At 52.3% G+C, this 26840-nt stretch overlaps 1 protein-coding gene across 6 annotated transcripts in view; it reads left to right on the top strand.

Annotated features, from left to right (window-relative positions):
• TTLL11 (tubulin tyrosine ligase like 11) overlaps window positions 1-26840 on the top strand; it is a 261119-nt gene that overhangs the window by 229418 nt on the left and 4861 nt on the right. For 3 of the 6 annotated variants that reach the window (XM_024762456.1, XM_024762455.1, XM_024762458.1), the window contains exon 9: window positions 24276-24330. The exons of 1 other annotated variant lie outside the window; for it this stretch is intronic. In XM_024762456.1, the coding sequence (XP_024618224.1) occupies window positions 24276-24330 (55 nt within the window). Of the gene's footprint in view, window positions 1-11445; window positions 13153-24275; window positions 24331-26840 lie in introns of those variants that run through there. 2 more of the 6 variants (XR_003005604.1, XM_024762454.1) reach the window with 2 other exon arrangements.

The raw sequence follows: 26840 nt of genomic DNA, 5'->3' as shown, positions 1-26840 counted from the left end.
ACTACGCCTATAGATTTCTTTTCTTTTTTTAATTAAAAATTTTAAATTAAACAGTGTTTACAATTTTAAAGATTACTTTTCATTTACAGTTATTTCAAAACTGGGTATGTTCCCCATGTTGTACAATCCACCCTCGAGCCTGTCTTACACCCAATGGTTTGTACCTCTACTCCCCCATCCCTGTATTGCCTCCCTGCCCTGCCGCACTGGTGACCACTAGTTTGTTCTCTGTATCTGTGAGTCTGCTCCTTTTTTGTTGTACTGTATTCACTCATTTGATGTATTTTTTAGATTCCCCACATAAGTGATATCATGCAGTATTTGTCTTTCTCAGTCTGACTTATTTCACTTAGCATAATGCCCTCCAAGTCCATCCATGTTGCTGCAAAAGGCAAAATTTCACTTTTTCATGGCTGAGTAATATTCCATTGTAAATATATACACCACCTCTTCTTTATCCATTCATCCGTGGCTTCCATATCTTTATGCCTATAGATTTCATTCAGTTAGTCAACGAATGGCCTGTGAGCACCTACCACCTGCCAGGCCCGGGTGGTGACAGCAGGTGCAGTGACCAGTAGGATAGACCTACCCCCAGGCCCCATGCCGCGGACAGCACGGTAGCAGACAGGCAGACATTAAGCTCAGAAATACAGAAATAAACGCGTAATTAAATGTGATGAGTTCTAGGAAATAAGATGACTAAGTTTTTTGTTTGTTTTTTAAATTAATTAATTTTTTTTTTGGCTGTGTTGGGTCTTCGTTTCTGTGTGAGGGCTTTCTCTAGTTGCTGCGAGCGGGGGCCCGCTCTTCATCGCGGTGCGCGTGCCTCTCACTGTCGCGGCCTCTCTTGTTGCGGATCACAGGCTCCAGACGCGCAGGCTCAGTAGTTGTGGCTCAGGGGCCTAGTTGCTCCGCGTCATGTGGGATCTTCCCAGACCAGGGCTTGAACCCGTGTCCCCTGCATTGGCAGGCAGATTCTCAATCACTGCGCCACCAGGGAAGCCCCAAGATGACTACGTTTTAAGGTTAGCAGAGAAGACCTAATATATATTAGGAGGTGGGTCAGGGAGGTCTGTCAGGAAAAGTAACACTGGAGCCGAGATCTAAGTGGCAACCAGGGAGAGGCTGAGGGAAAGGGTGTTCCAGCAGAGCGGGGGATTCGCCGGCTCGAGGGGCAGCCCAGCCGCAGAGGCAGGCAGGGGCTGGATCTTACCTGGATCTTACTGCGTGCTCACAGCACGTTAAGGATGTAGATTTGTTCTGAAGAGCTTAAAGCAGGGGAGTACGCAGCTTGACTCGTGTTTCTAAAAGGTCATTCTGGATGCGGCGTTGGAAGTGGGGAGACCAGTGGGAGGCTGCATGGGGGTCCAGGGGAGCTATGGCCTTGCAGGCTCGGGGGTTGGGGGGATGGTGGGGGTGGGTGCAGGGTGTAAAGTTCTTGGGGTGTTGTGGGGAGACAGGGACTGTGGGAGAGGAGTTTCAACAGTGGCTCTCAGACTTCTGGCAGGAGCAACTAGGAGGGTGGAGACGTCGTTTATTTAAATGGTTAGGACATCAGGGAAGCAGAATCGGGAAAGGAAGACCCGGAGATCCATTTCTAACAGGCTCTTTGAGATGCTAATGAGACACCCCAGTGGCAAAAAAGCAGTGGGGCCTGGAAAGAACGATTCGATGGCATCGATTCACAGAGGATATTTAAAGCCTAGGGAGTGAATGACAAGGAGAGGGGGAAGCTGAGCCCAGGTGGAGAGCCCTGCAGGACTGCAAGACCCAGGAGAGCAGAGCAGAGCCAGCAGAGGACAGGAGAGCCTGAGCCGGGAGTTCCTAGAGAGACCGAGAAAAGCTGGGGAGAGAGTATTCAAGGAGGGAGCTTCCACATGGACAAATGCAGAGAGCCAGCTAGGAAGAGGGGAAGGGGAGGCGGCCAGCCATTTGATGAGAGCAGCTTGGTGGCGAGGTAGGGAACAGCCCCCTGAGATGCCAGGGGGGAGGCCGTGGAGACAGTGCCTGGGCCACCATCCCTTTGGGAAGTTTGGCTAGCAAGAAGCAGAGATAGAAAGGTGACTCATGTATGCGATGTCGAGGCAGCCTTTTAATGCAAGACCGGGTGCATTTGCTGGCCAGGGAGCGCGATTCAGGAGAAGGCGAGACCCTGATGATCTTGGGGGCACTGGACACTGATGCCAGCCCACCTCCTGCTCTTCCCTTAGGCTCTGCCACGGTCCTGCCTCTCCCAGGCAATCATCTGCTTCTTCCTTTGCCTTCTAACCCTACCTCCTCCCGGTTCCACCCCCTCTCTCCCCTCCCCACTCCTCCCTCCCTTCCATCAGATGAGGGATGAGGGCTTGCTGGACTCTGTATCCACCTGCTGGGTGGTCAGCAAAAGTCTGTGGAAGCGAATTGCTCTGGTTGCCGCCTTGCAAATCCTCTCAGAGCAAGGCCATCGTGGGGAAGAAGAGTTAGGTTTGCTCTCTGGAAAAGTGGGGTCAGTGGGGAAGTTTTGCATATTTCAGCTCAGAGGCAGAGAGCACGCAGTGAGAATGGGCCTCCTGGGGAGATGATGAGACCCCCGTCACTGGAAGTGGCCACGTGAGGGGCTAGATGACCGCCATCAGCAATGTCAGGGCAGGCACACTCAGCTCAGCATCTCATGGGGAAACTACCGGAAGCCAGAGACAGTGCCAGAAACCATGCTGTTTCTGCTGACCTGTGACCTGTGGCTCCTTCCCTACCTCTCCGAGTGAACCTGGGGCCGGGAGGGCAGATTCACAGAGCTGGGCTCGCATCCCCACCGCCACCTCCAGTCTGTGGGGCTCCGGGTGAATGTCTTTACCTCCCTGCACCCCAGAAGCCTGTAGTGTCCAACTAATAAACAGCCCAAGACAAAAGCAAAGCTTCGCTACGTCCCTAAACACAGCTGAAAAACCAAAGGGTGAAATGGGGGTCAGAAATGCACCTGTTTTGAGGATGAGGTGAGAGGCGCCTTAGAAAGAGCTCACCGCGGTGCCTGATACATACAACGTGTGTGCTGCAGGCCAACTACTCATTACTTCTTCTTACTGAGTGGTGTTATGATCCTGTAAGGGCCTGGATTGTGTGACCTCTGAAGTCCTTTCCAAGCGAGAGATTGTGACCACTTGCTGAGGGTTGAGTGTTGAACCTCAGAAGGTCCGTTGGAGCCATTAATCCCACAAGAAATGTCTGGAATAGCACCAAGGAGGTGCAGGAAGTGGTCACCAGCCCTGTAGCCTGTCTCCCCAGGCGGTGACTCAGGGGCTTGCATCCTTGTCATGGTGGAATCAGGGGTGACACTGGCTGGGACTGGAGCGGGACCTACCAGCCACTCTGCACCGGCCAGTGGCATGACCTGTGATTAATGAAACGATGGAATAGCCGCTTTCATCTTTGGTTATGTTTGTTATTTGGGTGCTGTGGGCATCTGGGGGCAATGATTTTTCTCTAAGGCCTATTTATGGCTCATTCCTGACACTTAGTCATTTTCCCATCTAGCCAAGGACAAAGGTGACGGTGCCTCGTTGCTGTAATGTTTAGATACAATGCCTGTGCATGTGCGACTTGTGTTCCCCAGCCATGGGGAGCGGCAGGAGAAAGGCCATCCCTTCCGTCCCTTAAAGGGTGGGCCTTGAAAGGCTTCCATCTGGTTTGGGGAGAGGTGGTGTCGAGCAGCAGTGGGGGGCCCAGCGCCACCACTCCCAACGGTGCAACCCTGGGCATGGGAAGTGTGACCTTGGACAAGTGGCCAGTTACTCCTCTCGTCTGCACAGTGTGACATCAGCAGGACCAGCCTCTCTGGGTTGCGCGTTTGGGGAAAATTCACATTGTGAGTCCTGGCGGGCAGAGCATCCTCAATAAATGTAGTTTGTGGCTCTAATTAGTATCGTTTTTAAAACATTCAGAAGCCACCATCCCTCCTAATGCTTCTGGAATCCTGAGAAACGGTCCAGTCCTCTGCCCATTTTACAGAAGGGGAAAGTGAGGCCCGGAGAGGGGGAGTGACTGGCTCAAAGCCACGCTGTGCGGAGGGCACAGACCACGTGAGAATCCAGGTCCTCTAACCCCCCTTTGCAGGATTTTTCCCCCTGTGATCCCAGTCAATCGGTTCATTGATTTCCACAAACGCTTTTTGAAAGCCTGCTCTGTGATGGCTGGAGATGGGGGCGAAGACTCCCCAGCCTCACAACAGCCTAGTGTGGAGACACGCTGTCAGCTATTGCAATAAAAGAAGAAAATGAAACCAGAGTTATGATAGCACTCCAGGCAGCGGGAAGTGAGAGGGCAGACATCAAAGTGGGGGGATGACTGGTATTTTTTAAGCACTGTATCGGGCTTTTCCTGGGTGGTGCCTTGTAAAAGCCACTCTTTACAGATGAATAAACCAAGCCCTCCAGAGGCGAAACGGCTCCCGAAAGACTAGACAGCTAGTACGCGGCAGAGCTGGAACTGAGACCAGCCCATCAGTCACTACTCCACGGGGCCAAAAGCCACCTCACAGGAACTGCCCAGGTTTCAGCTCCCGCAGTGGAGCCCTCTGAGACCCCAGCCCCAGGCCTGGAGGGACCGTGGTAATGCCTTCGGGGACCGTGCGGCCGCAGGTCGGCAACAGGCTGTAAGGCATCCCCAGAACGGGGAGAAGACAGATGCTTGTGCTTAAGCACCTCAGAGTCGGTGCAGCCGCCACATAGCGCTTGTGGGGAACATTCCACTTCACAGATAGGAACCACTAAACTCATTCAGGTCAAGGTCACTCAACTTGATTTCCTATCAACGATTCCAGACAGGAATCTTGTATACTTCTGTGCTTAAAATCTCCCTATGAGAAAGAAACATCTATTCCAGCTGAGTAATGAGAAAGAGATTTAAAGGTTAGGCCGAGAGAAGGAATCGGCGAGTAGCTGTCCTAGCCCAGCACACCAATTTTTGAAATAGAATTACTAGCAAGGAAGCGCAGGTATTTTTGAGAGGAAAAAAAAAAAAATCTCATATTCAGTCTGGGGTAATATCCCTGGCTGTCGACAATGATTTGGATTTAATTATATCATATGTGCAAACGTGCTCTATAAACTATAAAATAATACATAAATGTCAGATGTTAAGAAAGAACGGGGTGTTGGAAAGAGAACTGTGGGTTTGAGAGTCAGGTAGGGTTTAAATGCTGCCTCGTCCACTTAGGGGGACCTTGACAAGCCACTCCGCCTTTCTGGGTCTCAACTATAAGTGGGGAATCCTTGTAATAACGTCCTCTTCTGAACGTTACTCCGAGAACCAGACGAGATAACAGATATTCTTTGGAAATTGGCAAGTGCTCTGCACACGGAAGGTGTTATTCTCGTTTCCATCCATAAGCCCCAGAGTAGATGGTGGGATTACCAGAGAGCAGCCACCAGCACTGTCATTAAGTCCTGCGTGCAAGGTCCCCTCCCTGGGCATGGAGGGGAGCGGGCTTGTGGCCAGGAGCCCGTGGGCCCGCCCTCACCAGGCTGATTGACAGAATGAGGCCACGGTCTGTCAGGGGCTGCATTCCCAATATCCAGGTGGCAGCCTCCGTGAGAGCCACGTGGATGGCTACACTGGAATGTTTCGAAGGCTGCTTTCTCAAGTGAGATCCATCAACTCAAATGAAGTTTCAGAAAACACTCAGCAGCTTATCTTCAGGCACAGGGGGCAGGTGGGGAAAGCCTGTTTGCAAAGCCTGGCAGAGGGGACTGCACCTTCTTGCTGACATCCAGTAGAGATGGGAGGGGGGGCCTCCCTCATTCACTGCAAGGCAGCATCGTTTCTTCCTTCTAAGTGACTGGAAGTAACACCCTGACTTGGCCATCTCTTTGAAGGCTCTTGAAGCAGCAGCAGAGTAGGGAAGTTATGGGAATGGTCCTAGGGTCAGCCACCTTACCAGCTATATGACTTTGACAAGTCTCTTGAATATGAAACGGGATTGATGGTAACACTTGGTTCATGAGATTTCTGAGAGATTCATTCAGTTAAATAACAAAGGCATCCCTTAGCCCAGGGCTTGCACGTAATGAGGGCTCAATGAATATGAAGTGCTACAGTTTCCTTTCATCCCTTTTACTGTAATGGGTCACTGAAGCAATGTTACCAAAGAGACGCTTCCAAATCTGCATCAGAGCTGTGAGGGGTGTTCTGGTAGGGCTGGTGGAGGAGCAGGGAAGAGGGATAGGGTCTCTTACACCTTTCCTAAGTAGCTCAAGTAATCTCAGAGGCTTGGTAAATGGTAGGTGAGCATCCCAAGTCCTGGGTGCACTGCAGCAGAACGAAGCTACGGACCAGGGTGCTATGGACTAAACCCCAATACATATGTTGGAACCCTAACCCTCAGTTTGACTGTATTTGGAGATGGGGCCTCTGAGGAAGTGATTAAGGTTAAATGAGGCCGTAAGGGTGGGGCCCTGATCCAATAGGACTGGCTGGATCCAGAGAGCTGGCTCTCTCTCTCTGCCATATGAAGGCACAGCAAGAAGGCAGCTGTCTGCAAGCCAGGAAGAGAGAGCCCTCACCAGAACTGAACCACGCTGGCACCCTGATCTTGGACTTCCCGCCTGCAGAGCTGTGAGAGCTGTCGTTTGAGCCACCCCGGCTGTGGTGTTCTGTTATGGTACTTGGCAGCCCAAGCAGATGAAGATGGGAGAGAGAGGTGGACAGTGGGATTGCAGAGGAGAAAGCTTGTTCTGTGCATCCCCAAAGGTTCTTTTTTTTTTTTTGCGGTACGCGGGCCTCTCACTGTTGTGGCCTCTCCCGTCGCGGAGCACAGGCTCCAGACGCGCAGGCTCAGCGGCCATGGCTCACGGGCCTAGCCGCTCCGCAGCATGTAGGATCTTCCCGGACCGGGGCATGAACCCGTGTCCCCTGCATCGGCAGGCGGACTCTCAACCACTGCGCCACCAGGGAAGCCCCCCCAAAGGTTCTTGATTGCCCAGTGCTATGTTTCTCAAAGGCCATGCTCTTAACTTCTTTACTGCACCGTCTCCTCAAGAGCCCTTCGAGAGATGGCCAAGAGGGAGTGTTCATTCCCAAGCTTCCTGATCACCCTCGTGGGTCGAATCCCCAGAGCTGCAGTTACAAGCGCAGTAGCTAGGGCCTCATCACCAACAGACAATCCCCAGGGGACAGGAACAGGAACCTGCATTTCTGGCAAGGTCCCCAGGCAATTTTATGCGTAAAATGTTTGAAAACCACGGGCCTTGAGAGGAAGGCCAGTCCCTCAGCCTGCTGTTAGAGTCCCTTTTTCATGAGGGCTCCTGACTCACCCTCACACCCACATCCACCCCATCGGCAGCCCACAGAGCCACAGGCATGACCCCCAGACTCTATTCAGAACCTCATCATCCCTCACCACCTCCACCACTGCCGTCTGATCCGAGCCACTGTCAGCCCTCGCCTGGACCAGCACAGTTAGCCCCCTAATGGGTCTCCCCGCTTTCTTTCTCATGTGCCCCTGCCACCGTCAATGCGGCAGCCACCCTGACCGTGTCACTTCGAAACTTCCCAGTGGCCACCCGTCTTCCTCAGCAGGAGATTCAAAGTCCCACCTTGGTCTGCAGGGCCCTTGTGGCCTGGCCCGCTAGAACCTTTCAGGTCTAGACTCCATCAGTACAGACAGAGAAGGGCAGGGCCTCGCAGAGGTCAACGGAGCTCTGCCCCCCTTAGCGGTTAAGTGATGACGCTGGAAGAAACCGGGGATGTGCGGTTCCTCAGAAACCAAGAGAGGACGTAATGCAAAGTTGGAACAAGTTCATGCTTTTCCAGCTCCATCATTAGTCTTTTAAAAATAACTGATTGAGTCTGCTTTCAATCAGAGCGTCTTAAAAGGCATTTTTATCCCAAAGTCAAGCTTCTCGCAGTTCGGGGGCAGGCCCTTTTGCAAGCAGGCCCCTTTTTGCAGGTGGTCTTTGGCAGTGGAGAAAGAACAGACTGAACTCAGCAGTGGGAGGAGGCGGGGCTGGGACGGGTTCTCCAAGTGGGGTCCTGACCAGCAGCCTCGTTACCACCTGGGGACGTGTTCGAAGTGCAGGTTTTCAGGCCGCACCTCAGACCTTCAGAACTAGGAACTCTGGGGGTGAGGCCACAGTCTGTATTCCAAAAAGCCCTCCAGGGGACTCTCAACAGAATCAGCGGTGCCTGAGGCCTGGGTTCAAACCCCAGCCCTGCCACTCACCAGTGTGTGACCTGAGGGCAAGTTATTTCATCTCTCTGGGCCTCAGCTTTCTCATCTGCACAATGGGAGTTGTAGTGAGGCTCAGAGCACCAGGCGCAGCGTACGTGACCCACGCACAAGTCAGTAATGTCCATTCCCCTTCATCCCCACACATATATATATATATATACACACACATATATAACATACATATATATAATATACAAATATATAACATACATACGTATATATGTAACATATATAATATACATATATACGTATATATATAACGTACATATATATAATATACATACGTATATATAACATATAATATACATATATATACGTATATATGTAACATATATATAATATACATATATACGTGTATATATGTAACATACATATATATAATATACATATATACGTATATATATAACATACATATATAATATACATATATACGTATATATATAACGTACATATATATAATATACATATATACGTATATATAACATACATATATATAATATACATCTATACGTATATATATAACATACATTTATATAATATACATATATGTAACTTTTATCAAAGTAGAACACATATGCGGAAAGTTTGCATTGTATTTTTTCAAAGTCATGACTTCAAATTCAAACAGTAGCAAAGGGTTCATAATTAAAAGCAGCTGCCCTGCATCACCTCTTCCTACTCTCTAGAATTTCCCATTGCATATTTTTTAACTGCACACGTTTACTATAGAAAATCAGAAAATGTAGACAAGCAAAAAGAAAAAACACGTTAAATCCCATTTCTCATTTTAGAATGTCTTCTTCCAGGTGATTTAGCCATGTTTTTTCCTCCAGAAAAGGTCTTCATTGTATTTTTTCGGTGCGTTATAGCTCTAATCACAGCCTGCCTCCAATGAAGGGAAGGAAACGAGTGTTTGTTGAGAAAGGGTGCTCAATTCTCACTGTTCAGAGTGTAGACCAGCAGCCTGGGTACCACTGGGAAGCTTGTCAGAAATGCAGGGTCTCGGGCCCCACCCCAAAATCTGCATTTTGACAAGATCGTGGTGACATTAAAGCTGGGGAAGGGGGTGTAGACCACAGAGCTACTGACGCTTGCAGTCACGAACTGTTCTTCACAGTCCTGGATAAGAGACTTGAGCCAGAATGTAAATGCATGTGGCTTCCTTTACAAAGAGAAAGACTTGCTACAGAGTACTGCCAGCTGAACTAAGCAATGTGATTGATGAGGAGGGTGACTTACATTCTAGCCCGGAGCTCCTTAGCTTGTCAGGGACCAGGGACACGCAGTTCCTGGACTCGGCACCCGTCGGTCGACCACACTTGGAGTAGCGGTGCTCTTGAGATCACGCGGTTGGGAAGCTGGGGGCTGGGACTGCACTGGGTTTCTTGGGCTTTAGATCCTGGCCTCTTCACCCTGTGTGTACCAGATCCTCCCACCAACTGTAACACACACACACACACACACACACACATGGACGCACAGCCTAGGAGAGCCCTGGCCCAGAGTCGGTGATTAGGAAACGTCTGTCTCCTGATTGTAGACTGAGGCCTCCATTCCCCTGTGTCTCTGTCCACACCAGGCCTCTGTTTACATTAAAAGGGTTACTGTCCTCTTTATCAACACCTGTCAAGACCAAGCAGGGGACGTGCAGAACGTCTGGAGTCAAGAGAAGCCAAGCAAAAAAGCTTTGATGGACTTAGAAGAAGATTAAGAAAAAACAACTTTGCTCAGCTCAAGTTTCTGACGCAAAAAGATCTCTCAGATCCCAAGGTCCATATCCAGTATTTCCAAACTCCAGGCCAGGCTTCTGCCTGCAGTGACAGAGCAGGCAGCTAGCACGTCTGAGCCGGGAAACAAGGCCACTGGGAAGGTGTGGATTAGTGGAATGGGGACTGGCCTCATCCAGAATACTGTGTGGCATTTGGTATGCCTTAGAGCCACCTTCCCCAAGAAGGCCATGGAATCCCATGAATGTGGATCACAGGGTTCATTTTAACTACGACATTGGGAAGACTCAGAACCTTTCATGTAGCACAACATAGTTAAAAGAATTGGGAGTTAGAGTTTGAATTTCCAGGCCACAATTCTCTGGCTCTGTGACCTTAGGGAAGTTACTCGACATCTCTGATTGTTAGTTTCCTCATCTGTAAAATGAGGCATCATAATAATGACCTCGAAAAGGCATGTCTGTGAAGCACCTAGCACCGACTCATCCATTCATTAATTCACTCGTGTAGTCTGTCCCTCTATACTGAGCGCCTGCTGGGGACCTGGCACCAGGGGGACTGAGGTGAGCTGGAGCCCGCAGTCCAGACAGAAGATAGCGATTGCTAAAGAACCACACAAATAAGCCCTGAACTGGCCACCAAAGGTGCGACAAAGAAAAGTGCCAGAAGCCTGTACCAGGAGCTGGATGTAATCTGGGGCTCAGGGGAAGTTTAGCTGAGTAAGTGATTTTCAGCTGAGATCCCAAGGATGAGTAGGAGTTTATGAGGCAAAGTAGGAGAAGAACATTCCAGGGGCATAATGGGGACTCTTATTAATACCTTCCGGAATACAGTTTTGGGTAGAGAAGGGGTCAGGTATATTTTACTTTTTGAGGTAAAATTTACATGTAGCAAAATGCACCAATCTTAAGGTAATACAATTTGTGGGTTTTGACAAATGCACATACCCATGTAACTGACACCCCTGTGAGGATATAGAACATGGCTATCGGACTGGGCTCATCTTCATACCCTTTTCCCTTATTATTAAAGTAGTGCGATGGGTTTTAATGGGAACATCTGATGGTGGTGCAGAGGGATAAGGCTTTGGGCTAGGTTTAAATCCCAGCCCCACCGCTGTGTACCCACTGGGCTTCTCTCCACTTCTCTGAGACTCAATTTCCCCATCTGTAAAACAGGGTTCATCGAACCTTCTTCACAGGGTTGCTTAAGGGTTGAATCCGCAAGTGGCTGCAAACACCCAGCTAGACTTTCGCATGGCAGGCACTCTGAGTCGGCCCCGTTTCGTTTCCAGAATGAGACAGCGGTGGGGAGAGAGCCTGGTGGTTGGAGTGGGGTCTTCCCAGGGCAGTGTGCCAAGCCACCTCTGCGCGCGCACACACATGCTCACACACACCACACACACACCAACCCCAGTCACCTCTGCACGCGCACGCACACGCGCACACACACACACACACACACACACACACACACACACACACCCCACTAACCCCAGTCTCTCACCCACAGGGATGTGCCTGCAGGCCTTCGTGGAGGCTTTCTTTTACCTGGCCCAGAGGAAGTTCAAGATGCTGCCCCTCCACGAGCAGGTAGCCTCGCTGATTGACCTGTGTGAATACCACCTGTCCCTGCTGGACGAGAAGCGCCTGGTGTGTGGCCGGAGCGCCACATCGGGGGGCCGGCCCCCTCACAGTGGCACCCCGCAGGAGGCCACCCCCACAGCCCAGCTGGCTGAGGGCCATCCCCCCGCCCTGCACAAACAGTGCCCTCAAGCTCTCCCATTCCAGACACGCTCTGTCCTGAGGGCCACTCTGTCCTCCCAGAAGAAGATTGAGCCCTTCCGAGCCCAAGAGACCCCCAGGCTTCCTGCCGGGGGAGAGATGGCAGGATGCTGAGGATTCCCACCTGAGATTCCCCCTAATCGTCTCCATGTTCTGCACTTCCCGAGGCTGCCTGATTCTCAACCGCCCTCCTCCCAGCACCTCTTGGTGGCCCACCTGCTTGCGAGCCATCAGCGGACATATGATCTCCAAAACGTGACAGATGGCCTCTTCTATTCTGGGCTCATGGGAAGCCACCGCCGGGGATAAAACTGCTGTGTTTGGGGAAGGGGGCACCAACAACCCCAAGACGGAGAGCTGCAGAGAAGAAAGAACTTGAGGCAGCCGAGACTGGGGTCTGCTGAGGCCCCGAAGAGAATATGGTTAGAGCCCAGGGACATCATGTGGACTTCCTACCACCCGTTCTGTGAAAATGAAGTGGAAATACCCAGCAGGCCTGCGGGACTCACCCACCGCAATCATGGGCTAGTGGGTGTGGTTAACAGACCGACCTCGTTGATTTCATGAGCTTGCCTGTTGCTGCCGTGTCCCATGTGTTATTCATCAAGATATGATTAACTGAGAGGTAACTAAGGAAGGCTGCTGAAGTCTCAGAGCTGGCGGGAGCCTCTGAGATCATTTTGTTTGACCTTGACCCCAAAGCAGGCGTCCCCCCAGTCACGTGGCCTCTGATTGAAGCTCTCCATGGGTGGGGTGATCATCAAGTGTGCCCAGAGTGTGCAGGGTGCCCTGGAGGGGAGGAGAGGGCTTCAGAGGGAAGGAAAGTAAGACCTGCGTAAGGACCAGAGCGAGCGGGAGCTTGATGTCAGAAGCCAGGCAAAGGGGAGCCGTGCCCTCCCATCCACAAGACCCTTTCCCTGTCTGCATCCATGTCCCCAGGCAGCCCCCGCTCAGAGGGGAAGCCTCAGAGGCAGCTAAAGGTAGCATTTTGGAAAATGGCCCCAGGCAAGTCAGGGTCCAGGGCCTGCTGACCACAGGCAGACAAGAGACTGCCCTCGTACAGCCAAGCTATCCAGAGTGTTGTTGGATTTCGGGTTAATGTGGCCCTTTCCAGAGGGTCCTCGTTATAGGACCCTGGGGGCCCTGGATTTAGCTGACCATCAGGCTCTGAGTGAGGAGGATGAAGGGTCTTTGAAGGCATTGATTAGCACGGTGTCTGGCACACAGTAGGGCTCAGAAAATGCCCACAAATGTAGGGCCAGGGAGAAAGTCATTGGTGGCAGAGGTGTGTCCTAGACCAGCACAGACATCTTCCTTCTCCTGCTTTTCTTTTATTTATTTATTTTTTGTGTGTGTGGTACGCGAGCCTCTCACTGTTGTGGCCTCTCCCATTGCGGAGCACAGGCTCAGCGGCCATGGCTTACGGGCCCAGCCGCTCCGCGGCATGTGGGATCTTCCCGGACCGGGGCACGAACCCGCGTCCCCTGCATCGGCAGGCGGACTCTCAACCAGTGCGCCACCAGGGAAGCCCTATACCATTTCTTGAAGTTGATTTCCAGAAAGCGTTCACTTGCCAAAATGGGGTGCAATCATCAGGTTCCAAACCAACCAAGCACACTGAATTTCTTAGAAAAAAAAAATGTATCGACAGGCTGAATTCCGGCCACATTGTTTGAGGTGATATGTGAACATCAGCTCCCAGGATGAGGACCGTTCTCTCCCCACCCCTTGTGTGTCATCTGGAGGCAGGTTGCTGGGTGGCCCCCCAGGGTCACTGTCTAGAAGGAGTCCCTCCAGGGCAGACAGGGCCTGAGGAGCCCCACGGCCCTCGGTGAGCACTGGGGAAGCGAGGCTGCCGTTTTATAGGAGGCCAGTCAGTGACAGAGCGGGCCCTGTTGGCTCAATTTCTTTGAACAGGAAGAGTCAAGAGGCTGCTCCATTATTAGAGTGAGTGAGAGACTTCCCCCACCGCCTCGTGCCTAATAGGAAGTCCCACTGTGTTTATCCCCTTTGGTAATTGCTGCTTGTTTTGTAGGGTGTAATTGAAGTGATTGCAAAAGCAGGTGTTTCCTTCCTCCTGGGAGAGAGGTGCTCCGTGGGGATCTGGGTCCCTGAGCTCTGCCCATGGGGTCAGCCCAGCCCTGAGAAGGGCCCTCGGGCTCCATCCTGGCCTCGTCTCCCCCACCCTCTCCTGCCCCTCCTGCCCCTCCTTTTGGTGTTCCCACACAGTCCAGCCACACCGCCTCTGTCACTGTTCACTGGCTGAGCCGCCGCAGGGCCGGCACCCAGAGTGGCTTCAATGAACGGATGAGATCAGGCTCGGTCTGTCCCAGCTTGGGCTGCGTGCAGCCCTGGGCCACCGCCCACCTCCATCCTTTCCCGCCGTGCCTGCCGTGCCCCTTCTGGTGTACCTGGAAAGGATCCTTCCCCCTTCAGTGCTGGCCTTACCTGCTCCCCTCCTTCCTGCCTCCCAGGGGATGTGCTTGGCTTCTCTGCTGTTACGGTCAGGAGCTCTGTCCCCACAGCCTGGTCAGAAAGGGGCTTGTAAAGGCGATTTGGATTCGGTGAGTCTGTTGGCACTGCTGGTCCCAACAGGCCCCTCCCCGTGTGCGGAGGCAGGGCCCCCTGGAGACAGGCGCCTCTGTCCCCAAACTCCTGGGTCCCTCCTGTCTGTCCTCCATCCACTCTCCCAGCTCAGACCCCATCATCTCTTGGATACACTGCATCAGTCTTCTGCCTCTTAAACCCCTCAACCATCTTCTGTCCCTTTCAGCCCAGGGAGGACTCTGAGAAGCACAGAGTTGACTGCACAATCCCCCAGTCCAGTCAACCCTCTCTCTTCCCAGTTAAAGCCCAAGCCCCCTGACCCGGCATTCAGGTCCCCTCGTGATCCAGTCTCCTCCTGCCTTTCCACCCGAAATCCACGCTTAGCCCCCAGCCCTCAGGAGCAGCCTCTGTGCTCCCAACAGGCCCTTTGTGTCCGTTGCTACCACTCGGGAGAGAATGTGCCGGTTCCCACCCCCTTGGGAGGGGCCACGGGGCCCGGATCTGCTCGGTGCTGTCCCACCTTTGCTGTCCCCTCTGCTGGACCCTCCCTCTGTCCAGTGAAAACTCACTTATCTTTCAAGGCCCAGCTCAAGTGTCCCCACTGCCATCCCCCCAACAGTGAGCCTCCCCCTCCTCCTACTTGTGAGAACCTGGAAAGTCCTTTGTTATCACACTCGTGCTGTGGTGTCGTGGCGTTCGTTCCCACCAAGCAGTGAGTTCTCTCACGGTCAGGCAGGTGCTGGATTCACGCTGGCCCCTCGGGCACCCACCGAGCCAGGGCCCTGCAGGTGCTGGGACTGTTCAGGGGGCCCGGGCGAGAAGCCTGAGCTGCAACACTGCTTCTCCCCAGCCCCCTGGGATGCCCTGGAGGTTTAGTTTGTGAACGTGTCCGTGTCCCGGGACCCCAGCAGACAGTGGCTCCTCTGACCCTGGGCAGTCTCTCCGTGTTCCTTCATGCCCGGGCTCTGCTCTGGGCTGCGTCCCCCATGGGCAACCCCGTCTGGGAGAATAAGGGCCACCGGGCTGGATCATGCCCGCCACGGCTCCTCCATCGGGCGTCCAGCCTGTCTCTCCAGCCCCGCAGCATCTGTGGGGGGTTGGTTAGTTCAGAGCAGTAATCCTGATGTGAATGTAGTCCGTCAGGGTGAGTAGGACCAGGTTGGGGATGGGCCTAGACATTGGAATGGTGTTCCATCCCTTTCTAGAATCAACTCCCCTTCCCACGCGAGTGTACCATCTGTTTGATGCTTCACAGTTTGCAAAGTACTTTTATCTCCATCCTCCCAATGACCCCACAAAGGATGAGGATTCTCATCACCCTCTTTTCATAGCTGGGGGCACTGATGCCCAGGAGGTCAGGTGACTTCCCCAAGGCCTCCCAGCTGGTGGAAGGCAGAGCCCAGCCCCCAATGCCTTGCTCTTTTCTCAGCCCGATAACTGCTCTCGTAACGGCACCTCAATGCTCGTACAGCCCAGCAAGGAGAGGGTTTTGGCCCCATTTCACAGACGCAGAAACCCACATCTGAGAGAGGCTGGGTGCTGGCTCAGGTGGTCCTGGGGTTCTGGGGATTAGCTTGGGGCAGTCCCACCTGCTCTTTCGCACTGAGCTCTATGGGCTCCGGGTTTCTGAGCTGTGCCGGGGGTGACAGCTCCTCTCTCACTTTGTCTCTGGGAACAGAAGACAAGAGATGGAAAGCATAATACACGTGAAAGCATTTTGTAAACCCAAATGCTGCCGGGATGCCGAGTTATCTTCAGACTGGCTTCTGGTTTCCTGCAAAGTGTAAAGGGATGAAGGGAAAGGGTTCCTCCTGGAATGTTCTAATCCATCAGGACAAATGAAGTCAGAACAGTCAGCTCCCCTCCCTCTCCTCCCCACTTCATCCTCACGTAGTTGAAGACATTCACAGGGTGAAAAATGCTTCCCGCTGCTCCTCTGACACCTGGAATTTTCCTTGTGATTGACAGAATATTACTCCAAAATAGCTTAATTTTTTTTCATTTCTGGATGAATGCCCTAAACTCTTCGGTCCCAGCCTTGAGAACTGGCTTAACTGGCTGGCATCTGAGCCCCTTCCCTCAAAACTCAGAAATGATGAGATCTCGCTCAGTGGCTGAGAGCTGTCCTTCTCTCCAAGCGAGGCAAACTCACCCTGACTGGTATTTTTGCCAATGTCCTACTGAGTTTGACAGATATGGGAGAAATTTTCCCATACGGTATATGAATTTCTCCCTCATGAAATACGTTCGAATTTTTTTTTTTTTTTCTGTTCCAGGGGCAAAGAAGCTTTGCAGAACAGGCAACATATTCAATTACCTCCATCTCTAGTAACCAGAAGTCCTGATTTTTCTATAACTAGGAAAACCACACAGCATACTGCTTATATACACACACACACACACACACACACACACACTGAGCACCATTGAGCTTTGGCATAAAATGGCAAGATTGCTTCTGTGCCTTATTTAGAGAGCAGAGGAAAGAGGGTCTTTGCAGCCCTGGGGTAACGTAACATGCTCACCAGGAGGCTCACAAGTAGAACATTTCCTCCGACACGAAGGCATTTGCTAAGGCGGTAGCTTGGGGCCACAGGGACATTGCCCACCCCTCACCATGTCCCTCCAGCCCCCCGCCCCCAGGCTGCAGAAGCAAGGCCAGGAGCTGGGGGACGAAAAGAGGCAGCAGGAGCATCTCCCTTCAGAACTTCTTGCATCAGAATGGGGAAAATGAGAATCCCAGCAGAGGCCCTGAGCGCTGTGGCAAGAGCGATGTCTTTGTCCGGGCCTGTCGCTGTCCAGCTATGTGACCATGGCCATGGACCGGTGATTCCACCCCCTTCCCTCTTCCTCTCCTGCACAGTGGAGATGGGTCGTAACCAATGTAAAGAGCCTGGCACCAGGAAGCGTCTTAATAAATGTCCTTTGAGGAAAGGACCGGTCTCGATATGCTTGAACTAGACAGATGCCACAGATCACTCCTGCCCACGTGGATGGCCCTGACAGGCCAGGCTCCTCCAGGTCTGGTGGGCGGCCCCACGTGCTTGTCCCTCCTCCCTGCTGCTGCTGGACTACAGCTTCTGCCTCTTAAAAGCCTTTAAAAATTCTTTATTAAATTTTCATGGCGCATAAAGTCGAGGTTCTGTTACTTGGCCTCAGTTGTCTTGGTAACTTCGTAAAGTGCAATAATAACACAGAGCTGAGTGTCTCTGCATGCAGGCCCCACGTAGAAATGGCTGCAAAGTACTGCAAAGCACCGACGATTTCTTCTGCGTGATAATTAGTGACAGCAAATCCAGCAGGGTGGACAGGGCTTGTTCATTTGGGGTCAGCTGGGGAGAAAGGGGATCCTTCCAATTTTTTTCTCCTCTAATGGTTAATGTTTGGCTGGGGAGCTAAATATTGCCTCAGGGAACCTGTGAGATCCTGGGGGAGATGGAGGAAGGAGTTTGGAAAAGCCCCCAACCCTTGATCCACTGGGGACAGTCTCCCTGAGGGAGGGAGTGACGTGCCCCTAGAGCCTGGCCACCTTGTAGAGATTCTGGCGGCTCGCCTGCCCTCGAGGAGAAAGTGGCTCCTTCCAGCTTTGTGTGGGCAGCAGCCACTGCCCACGGCGCCAGGCTGGGTAGGAGTGTGTTGCAAGCTCGGCCCCCATGGGGAGGCTAAGGGCAGGACAGCTCCCTGGAGAACTTAGTGGTTCAAGCTGCTCCAAAGAGCCCACCTGGTGCTGCTGACACACCTGGTGGCCCTGTCCTGGCGCCAGCCCTGCCCTTGACCCTTTGGGGGTAGCCTGTGTCTGCTCTGAACATTTCTCAGCCTGTGGACCACCCGGTGGAAAGAGAAAGGCAGATGGCCTTGAGCTATAAATAAATGGGATCCCTGCCCCTTGGAAACCACCACCCAATGGCATCAGAGAGGCGTCATTTCCCACAGCCCCTCCACAGTGGGGGGCCACTCAGGCAGGCTCTGTCACCCCTGGGAACGCCTTTGTTCTTTGGACCCCTCGGATTCTCCATTTTGTGAAACATTCAGATCCTACACATTCTCTGTGCTCCAACTCTGTGCCAGCCCCTTGGTCTTAGACTCCTGTGCTCGCAGGTCACGGCTCGGCCGTGCAGTAGGAGCTGCCACCCTGCTCCCTGCTGAAGAAACCCAGGTTTGTCACCCACGGACCCCCACCAGGTGGGGAGGCTGCTCCAGCAGCCTGGGAGGTTAGCACTGCCTCGGCCCATGGCAACCAGGCCAGGCATACCTTCCAGGGGTCTTTCCATGCAGCTGCCTCCCACAGAAGCCCTAGGCATCTGGTGGTGCCCCTCAGGGCCCAGACCACACTCTGTTTTTAACCCAAGCAGCTCCAGCTTTATCTCTAAGTAATGCGCTTTGTTATCACATTGTATCCACGGCCATAGCATTTCCAACCTGTCAATCTCACACATGGGACACTGAAAGCCCAGAGAGGGCAAGGGCCCCGCCCACATGCCCAGCAAGTTAGAGATGTGAGCTCAGGCCTCCTCAGCGAAGGAATCTGAAGAGCAGAAGCCAGGGCCAGCCTGTAGTTCAGGGTTTTCAACTAGATTCCATGGTGCCCAAGAGCAGCTCGGCTGTTCCGTTTTTGTTTGTTTCTTTCTTCCTTTTCTGTTGTTTTGGTGGTTGTTCTGTTTTATACATTGTGGTTGCATGTAAGGAAATAGCTTCAAATGCCATCATCACTTCCGATTTTCTACCTGTGGCAAAACTGGGGGCCTGGGAGAAGTAACTTGTTTGAAGTCATGACCAGAGCAGCCTCCTCTCCCCGCCACCTGAGCCCAGCCATGGCTCCTGGAAGACGTGCATCGTGCTGGCAACAGTGACCAGTCAGGGCGGGTTCACCCCAGGGCCCAAGGCAGGAGCTGGACCATCCTCTTTCACCCCCCATAGAATGGTTGTGGGGACCTCGGAGGCCGGTGCTGGGCTCATTTCTCACTTGGCCTCAGTCATCAGGCAGGAGCCATGTGATCTGCTCAGACACTCAACCTCAATAGCTCCTCCCCAGGCGCTTACATAGCTGTGCTTCGAGCCATTTCCAGGGCCAGCGGCCGTGGCATCAGTGGGTCACTGGGTCTATCACTGACGGTGCTGGAGAAAAATACAGTCCAGACTGGCAGGTCAGAAGTCTGTGGGCATGGCCCAGATGCCAGCTGCAAGCAGCCGCTTACTTGAAGGCTCATGTCTTAGCTTTAAAGTCCTGTAAATATTGCTTTGGGCTCCATATTATATCCATATTTTAGTCAGGATGCTGACTTATTTGATGCTGAGCTAAACCCCCAAATCACAACAGCTGAACACCCCTGTGGTTTACTTCTTGCCTGTGCAAATCTGACAGGGTCAGGGGGCTCTCCAGGATGACACTCCTCCATGCAGGGTCCCGGCTGCTTCCTGCCTGGCCTCTTTCTCCTCAAGGACGGCTTCCCAGTTGCCTCCAAAAGGAAGAGAAGACTGGAGGACTGCAGGAGTGGGTTGTTCAGGGAGAGGTGACTTCACCTCCACCCACATGCCCTTGGCCAGAATCTGGTCACCTGGCCCCAACCTGAGTGCAGGGGATACTGGGAAATGTGTTCTTCCTGTACATCCAAGTCGAAACAATGAAATGGGACTTGGTAGACACATGTTACCTTTTTGCTTCAATTCATATTTGTTTTACTATGAAAATGCTTCGATCTTCAAATAAAATTGCTGCTCCAAGAAAGTGACTGTGTGTACCTTACAGCTGCACAGAGCATCTCAGCCCCACCACATACTCTCCACTTGAGACGCACGATGTGATGGGGGCCACATGGGTTTCCTAAGACTCCAGAGTCAGGGGATTCTGGGAATATCTTGTATCTTCCCACTAAGAACTCCAGTCCTAGGCTCTGTGGCTTGGCTGCAGCCCAGCTCCAAGCTCCTTGGGGAGCCTTCCCATCCCCTGGAAAGCCCAGTCCAAAGCAGGTCACTGAAGTTTCCCCTTGAGGATCGGGGCCAGGAGTGGAGAATAGATGAGGAGCCCAGACAGAGTGTGTGCCCTTCCCAGGCTGGAGCAGAGCACACAGCCCAAGGCGCTGGCGTCTTCAGGCCTAGAGACAGGTGGTCTGGCCACGCCAGCTGTAGCTATAGGTCTGCTGAGGAGGTCGGCCCTGCACAAAGCAGCCTCAGTGCGGGGAATCGAATGGCATCAGGGCTCCTCCGGTAGCTGGTGGAAGCCGTGTCACAGCACAGGGTGATCTGAATGTAACCACATTCCTCATTCACATTCCCTGAGCACATACAACGGCCAGACCGTGCCAGGCACATTGCATGTGTTAGTTCATTTAGTCTGAGAAGCATGCTGGGGAAATGGATACTCTTACTATCTCCCCATTTTACAGATGAGGAAACTGAGGTTCAAAACTGAGGTGAAGTGACTTGGCTTAGAAATGCCAAAGCCAATTTGGGATCCCGGCCTCGTGGAGACGGGATCTCACTCCAGACGGTTCTCCTCTGTGCTGCCGCGATGGGCCCCTCTTGGAAGGGCGGGTGAGTCCCACCAACAGAGGCAGCTGAGAACACGTGGAAGTGGGAGGCTCTGGGGAGACCTTGAGTAGCACCACATCAGCAAACACTCCTCTGAAAAGCCCTGGCATGTAATAAAAAAGGCCTCGCCGGTCTCTGCTTCCTGGAAGGCACCCCAACCCAGCCAGGTTTACAGAACAGGAGGCCTTGGGAATTGCTTGGCTGGGCCAGCAAAGTGATGGCGGTGGGGGGGAACCTAGGAGGCCAGGTTCCCATAACTGGGACAGGAGTGTGCCAGGCAGTGTGGGCAAGGGAGGCCGGTGGTGAAAATGGTGTCCATGTGTGGAGGACCAGCTTTGTCCCAGGCCCCAGAGTCACCCTGGCCATTGGGTGATATCACTACCCTTTCACAGCTGGGGAAACTTAGGTCTGGAGAAGCTTCTCACCTTGCCTAAGGCCGCAGTAGCCTGCCCTCCGCCAGCCCACAGGCCACCAGAGAGACTCTGCGGTGGACAGCAGGGAGAGGGAAGCAGCTGCCCCCGTTACTGCAAGGTCAAAACATCCCAGGACTCCAGCCACCCCTGTGGGAGCCACCAGCGTCACGACATCCAGAACGTCCACCCCGACCCGGGCTCCCAGTCCAGAAATGACACTCTTGTTTCAGCCCTTTCTCTGTGCTCACACGCTGTGTGTCAAGTGGCACCTGACGGGCTGGGGAGGGACAGGAGCCCCCTTACAGCCGACGGGGGCCCTGAGTGCAGGGGCAAAGCACCCTTGGCTTCCTAGTCAGGAAACGTTCGCAGTCATTCCACACTCTTTACTTGATAAAATATGGAAGGATATTATACGTTTTACAGGGGTTTCCTTTATTGAAAAAAAAGCTTTTAAAGAGTTTTGATTCTTATAATGTATCTGGAAAATTCACGTTCATGGAAATTCATTCCCCGAGGACATGGTAAAATGAGCCTCTGCATGGGAATGACACTCAGCCACCTGGGCTACTTGTGGTTGCTGTAATTTTTTTCTTCTTCTTTTTTTTAATGTGTTAGTTTCAGGTGCACGGCAAAGTGATTCAGTTATACACACACACACACACACACATACATATACACACATATATCTATTCTTTTTCAGATTCTTTTCCATTACAGGTTATTATAAGATATAGAATATAGTTCCTTGTGCTCTACAGTAGGTCCTTGTTTATTTTATAGATTGTCGTGTGTATCTGTTAATCCCAAACTCCTAATTTATCCCTTCCCCCCACCTTTTCCCCTTTGGTAACCATAAGTTTGTTTTCTATGAGTCTATTTCTGTTTTGAAAATAAGTTCATTTGTACCATTTTTTTAGATTCCACATATAAGTGACATTTGTCTTTCTGTGTCTGGCTTACTTCACTTAGTATGATAATCTCTAGGTCCATCCATGTTGCTGCAAATGGCATTATTTCGTTCTTTTTTATGGCCGAGTAATATTCCATTGTATACATGTACCACATCTTCTTTATCCATTCATCTGTCGATGGGCATTTACGTTGCTCCTTTGTCTTGGCTATTGGAAATAGTGCTGCTATGAACATTGGGATGCATGCAACTTTTCAAATTAGAGTTTTCTCCCAATATATGCCCAATAGTTAGGATTGTTGGATCATATGGTAACTCTGTTTTTAGTTTCTTAAGGAACCTCCATAATGTTCTCTATAGTGGCTGCAATAATTTGTTTAAAATATGCAGTGGAGATACATATATAAATGCCCATATGATATTAATGCGTATATATAATGACTAAAACAAATAAAAACAGCTCAAAAAGATGTACAGTGACAAGTAATCTCCCTTTCACCCCTGTGCTTCAATTCTCCAGTCTGTCCCCAGAGGCAGCTATAGTTTCTGGGTTTTGTGTGTTCCTGTCAAAGACAGTCTGTACACATACATGAATTCTTACATATGTGTGTATCCGCCAACCGGCACTCTACTTTTCACTTAACACTGTTTCTGGGAGGTTGTTGCGTGATATGTACATGTCAGCTAACCTCAGATTTTTTTTTTTTTTTTTTTTTTTTTTTTTTGCAGTACGTGGGCCTCTCACTGTTGTGGCCTCTCCCGTTGCGGAGCACAGGCTCCGGACGCGCAGGCTCAGCGGCCATGGCTCACGGGCCCAGCCGCTCCGCGGCATGTGGGATCTTCCCGGACCGGGGCATGAACCCACGTCCCCTGCATTGGCAGGCGGACTCTCAACCACCGCGCCACCAGGGAAGCCCTGGCCTCAGATTTTTAATGGCACCATTGTCATGCCGTTATGCGATGCACTATAATGACTTAGAATATTTTCGTTTACTTAAATGCCCCCGATGGATGCATTTAGCTTGTTTCCGGTTTTCTGTTACCACATAAAGTGCTGCAGGGATTGTTCTTGTACACGCATCTTTATGCACACGTATGAGTACATCCTACAGGTCGAATTACTAGGTCAAAGGGTATATGCATTTTAAATTGCAATCAATATTGCCAAATTGCCCTCCCAAGAGGCCACACCGATTTTCAGTCCCACCAACATTGTGTGAGAGGGCCAGATCCCCCATCCTCCCCAACGAGGCTTGTTATCAAAACGCTAACCTTTGCTAGTCGGTGGGTGAAAAAAACACGGCAGCATCTCATTACAGATTTAATTTGTTTCTCTTACAAATGAGGTTGAGAAGCTTTCTTCTGTGTTTCAAAGTCATGAGTATTTCCTTTCCTACAAACTGGCTGCTCCTGTTCTTTGCCCATTTTTCGACTGGTCTTTTTCTTGTTGATTTGCAGCATCCCTTTGCAGGTGAAAAGAATTAGGCTTTTGTCATATCTTTTGGCAAAATATGTGTTCTATACGGGCCATTTTTTGGCAGCCAACTGTCTCTCTACCTCAACAAATTCTCCACAGGCTGCCAGAGTGGTCTTTCCGAAATGCCACTCTGGGCTTCCCTGGTGGCGCAGTGGTTGAGAGTCCGCCTGCCAATGCAGGGGACAGGGGTTTGTGCCCCGGTCCGGGAAGATCCCACATGCCGCGGAGCGGCTGGGCCCGTGAGCCATGGCCGCTGAGCCTGCGCGTCCGGAGCCTGTGCTCCGCAACGGGAGAGGCCACAACAGTGAGAGGCCCCCGTACCACAAAAAAAAAAAAAAAAAAAAAAAAAATGCCACTCTGATCACGTCACCCTCCTCCCGAAAGACACAAAACGGCTTCCTGCCGCCTGGATCCAGCTCAAACTCCCCACTTGGTTTGGGGGACCTGCCCATTTGGGGCCCAGCTTTCTCCCAGCCCCAACAAAAGGCCCACCACATGCAGCCGTAAGGGTTGTGCACTGTGCAGGGGGCAGTGACACCCAGGGAAGGACCTTGGGGGCATCCCCTGGAGGTGGACAGCAGCGCAGCCCACCGAGAGGCTGCCTCTTTCTCCGGGGGACCTTAGCTCAGGACTCAGCACACTTTCGACCATTCCTCAAAGCCCCATCTCTTCCATTCCTCCAGGGCTACGTCCAGGCTCTTCCTTCCGCTCCAGATGCGACCCCTCCCCTGTGGCCTGGTAAGCTTCCTCCCCTGCAAAGCTGACCCCACTTTCACAGGCTGGCTTGGGTCCCCCCGCCCCAGCCTTTGTGTGTCCCTTTAACCCACTGCAAGGTGATTCTCTCTCTAGGGGAGGGCTGTGTGCATTCACTCCTGGATCCCACCCCCGGTCAGAGGAGGTGCTCGGGAAATGTGTGTGGAATGAACAAATGAGGGAATGAGCGAAGGCAGCCTTCTTTTATTTTTAAAAGAACTTTTTAAACTGAGGCAGTATAGTTGATGTACAATATTACTGATATGTAAGTTACAGGTGTACGATATAGTGATTTGCAATTTTTAAAGGTTATACTCATTTATAGTTATTGTAAGATGTTAGCTATATTCCCTGTGTTGTACAATATATCCTTGGAGGTTATTTTATACATCATAGTTTGTACCTCTTAATCCCCTCCCCCTGGATTGCCCCTGCCCCCTCCCCTCCCCATCACCCACCCACTGGTAACCACTAGTTTGGTCTCTGTATCTGCTGGTCTGTGAAGGTGGCCTGACCGCTGAAGCCAGTCCAGTGCAGGTGAGGAGTGAGGGGTGAAGACCCAGTATCGCCTCAGCCTTCTCAGCCTAATGTAAAGTTGTGCATTTACCCGATAGGCTGTTTTTTTTGTATGAATCTCCATTAAACACTTTGAAAAATGCAAATTAAAAAAAAACCCAGCAGACTGGCTCTTCCCAGGTAATTACAGTAGACCCTGCAAGTCTGTACTGAGGCCATTTTATTTAGTAGGTCTATGGCTCTTCCCAGATTATAAATGAAAGCCCTTCAGGGAGCAGGTTATTCTCCCTCCCCTAAATTCCCCAGAGCGGGGCATTGCAAGAGGACTCAGTGGGCACAAACACCGTTGCCATGGGGCTCGCACAGGGGAGCGGGGGCCCAGGGACCCTTCCTGGTCGGTAGGGGCCAGTGGGATGTAGGCTCTAAAGCAGCTCCTTCCTCCTAAACCCCAAACCCTCGCTGGCAGCCCCCATCTGGGCCAGCCCTCCAGCCCTCCCCCAGTGGGGAAGGTACCCACGGCTCCCCAGCCCAGCGCCGTCCCCCCCGGGGCGCCTGCAGGACTTCCTGCCGCGCCGCCCCCCTCCACTGCTCAGCTGCCATCAGTCCTTCGCCTGCATCCTGGGGACCTTTAAACACGTGAGTCAGATAACGATCCTCACAGCTGCACTTCCCTGCCTGGCTCCTGTGGCCCCTCTGGATTCCCGTGCCCTGTGCCCTGTGGGGGTCTGTACCTCTGCCAGCCCTGCCAGGGACCCTGTGACCTGGCTAAGGCCTGCTCAGCTGGCTCACCCCTCTCCCTTTCCTGCCAGCACCGTGCCAACCCTGGGGAGGTGGGGATATGAGCAAAACCAGACATGGCCCTGCCCACCTGATGCTGCGAGATGGACGGGGTTTAACTAAGAGCAGAGAGGAGGCAGCACGGAGGGAGGCCCTGCGCACAGATCCGGCTCAGAGAACGAGGACGGCGTGGGGCAGGGGAGGCTGGCAGAGGGCCAGCCCTGCAGGCAGTGCAGGCCACCCTGAAGATGTCCTCCTTGCCACTGGAGAGTGTTCAGAGGACACTGTGATCGGGGCTGTGGTTTGACAGATAACTGAGCTTAGGATTGGAGGGTGGACCACGGAGTGGTACGGTGTGCAGGGATCCCGGCGACAGGAAGCTGGCGGCGGCCCCGGTGATAAAGGGCCGTGAGAATTGATGGCGCTTCTCATGGCGGTTATTTAATGCCCTCTCCCCTCCCTCCAGATCGGCAGGGCCTTGTCCATCCCACTGGCAGCCTGGCAGCACCTAGCACACAACTCAGTACATAGTAGGTGGAATGTTCTGGGAATGAATGACAGGTTAGAGAGGGGATAGTAATCAAATAATGGATTTAACAGGTGGGGAAACTGATGCTCTGTGTCGTGGAGCAGTGTGTCACCTGGGTGAGCTGGCGACGACCCCGGCACGGGGCAGCCCTGAAAACCCTGTCCCCGCCCACCTTGCTCACAAAGACCTGTTTTCATAACTTGTCATTTCCCTACACGCCCACAGGCAGGGACACACACTGCGCCGATAGATAAATCTGGGCCACTTTTCAGCATCGTTTAACATCCCCGGGAAGGTTGGATCACGTGGCCTCCAGCAGCAGCCCATTAGCTGACAGGCTGAAGCATATCATATTGAATTCCACGGCCCGCGGAGCCCGTGAGACGCCGTTGCTGCTCGGAAATCTGCGCTGAGTTATTAGGACGCAATTGTCCTGCGCATTTCCTATAGTGAACACGTTGCCCCCCTCCTCTTGCCAGGACTGTTTCCCAGTGGGAGGACCTTGAACTCACTCCCTGTCTATAGCTTGAAAGGAAGAGGGGATGACCTGGAAGGGAGATGGTAGGGTGGCAGGGACCAGTGCTGGGGGCTGACTGTGAGTGCTGCTTGCAGAGAGATGGTCTGGAGGCATTGCGCTGTCCTCCTGCCCACCCCCGCAGCCCCCCCCCAGCCC

Source organism: Neophocaena asiaeorientalis, unplaced genomic scaffold (assembly GCF_003031525.2).
Source record: "Neophocaena asiaeorientalis asiaeorientalis breed wild unplaced genomic scaffold, Neophocaena_asiaeorientalis_V1.1 scaffold78, whole genome shotgun sequence".
Classification (NCBI taxonomy): Eukaryota; Metazoa; Chordata; class Mammalia; order Artiodactyla; family Phocoenidae; genus Neophocaena; species Neophocaena asiaeorientalis.
Note: the sequence above shows the minus strand (reverse complement) of the source record. Positions and strands in the feature narration are given on the sequence as shown.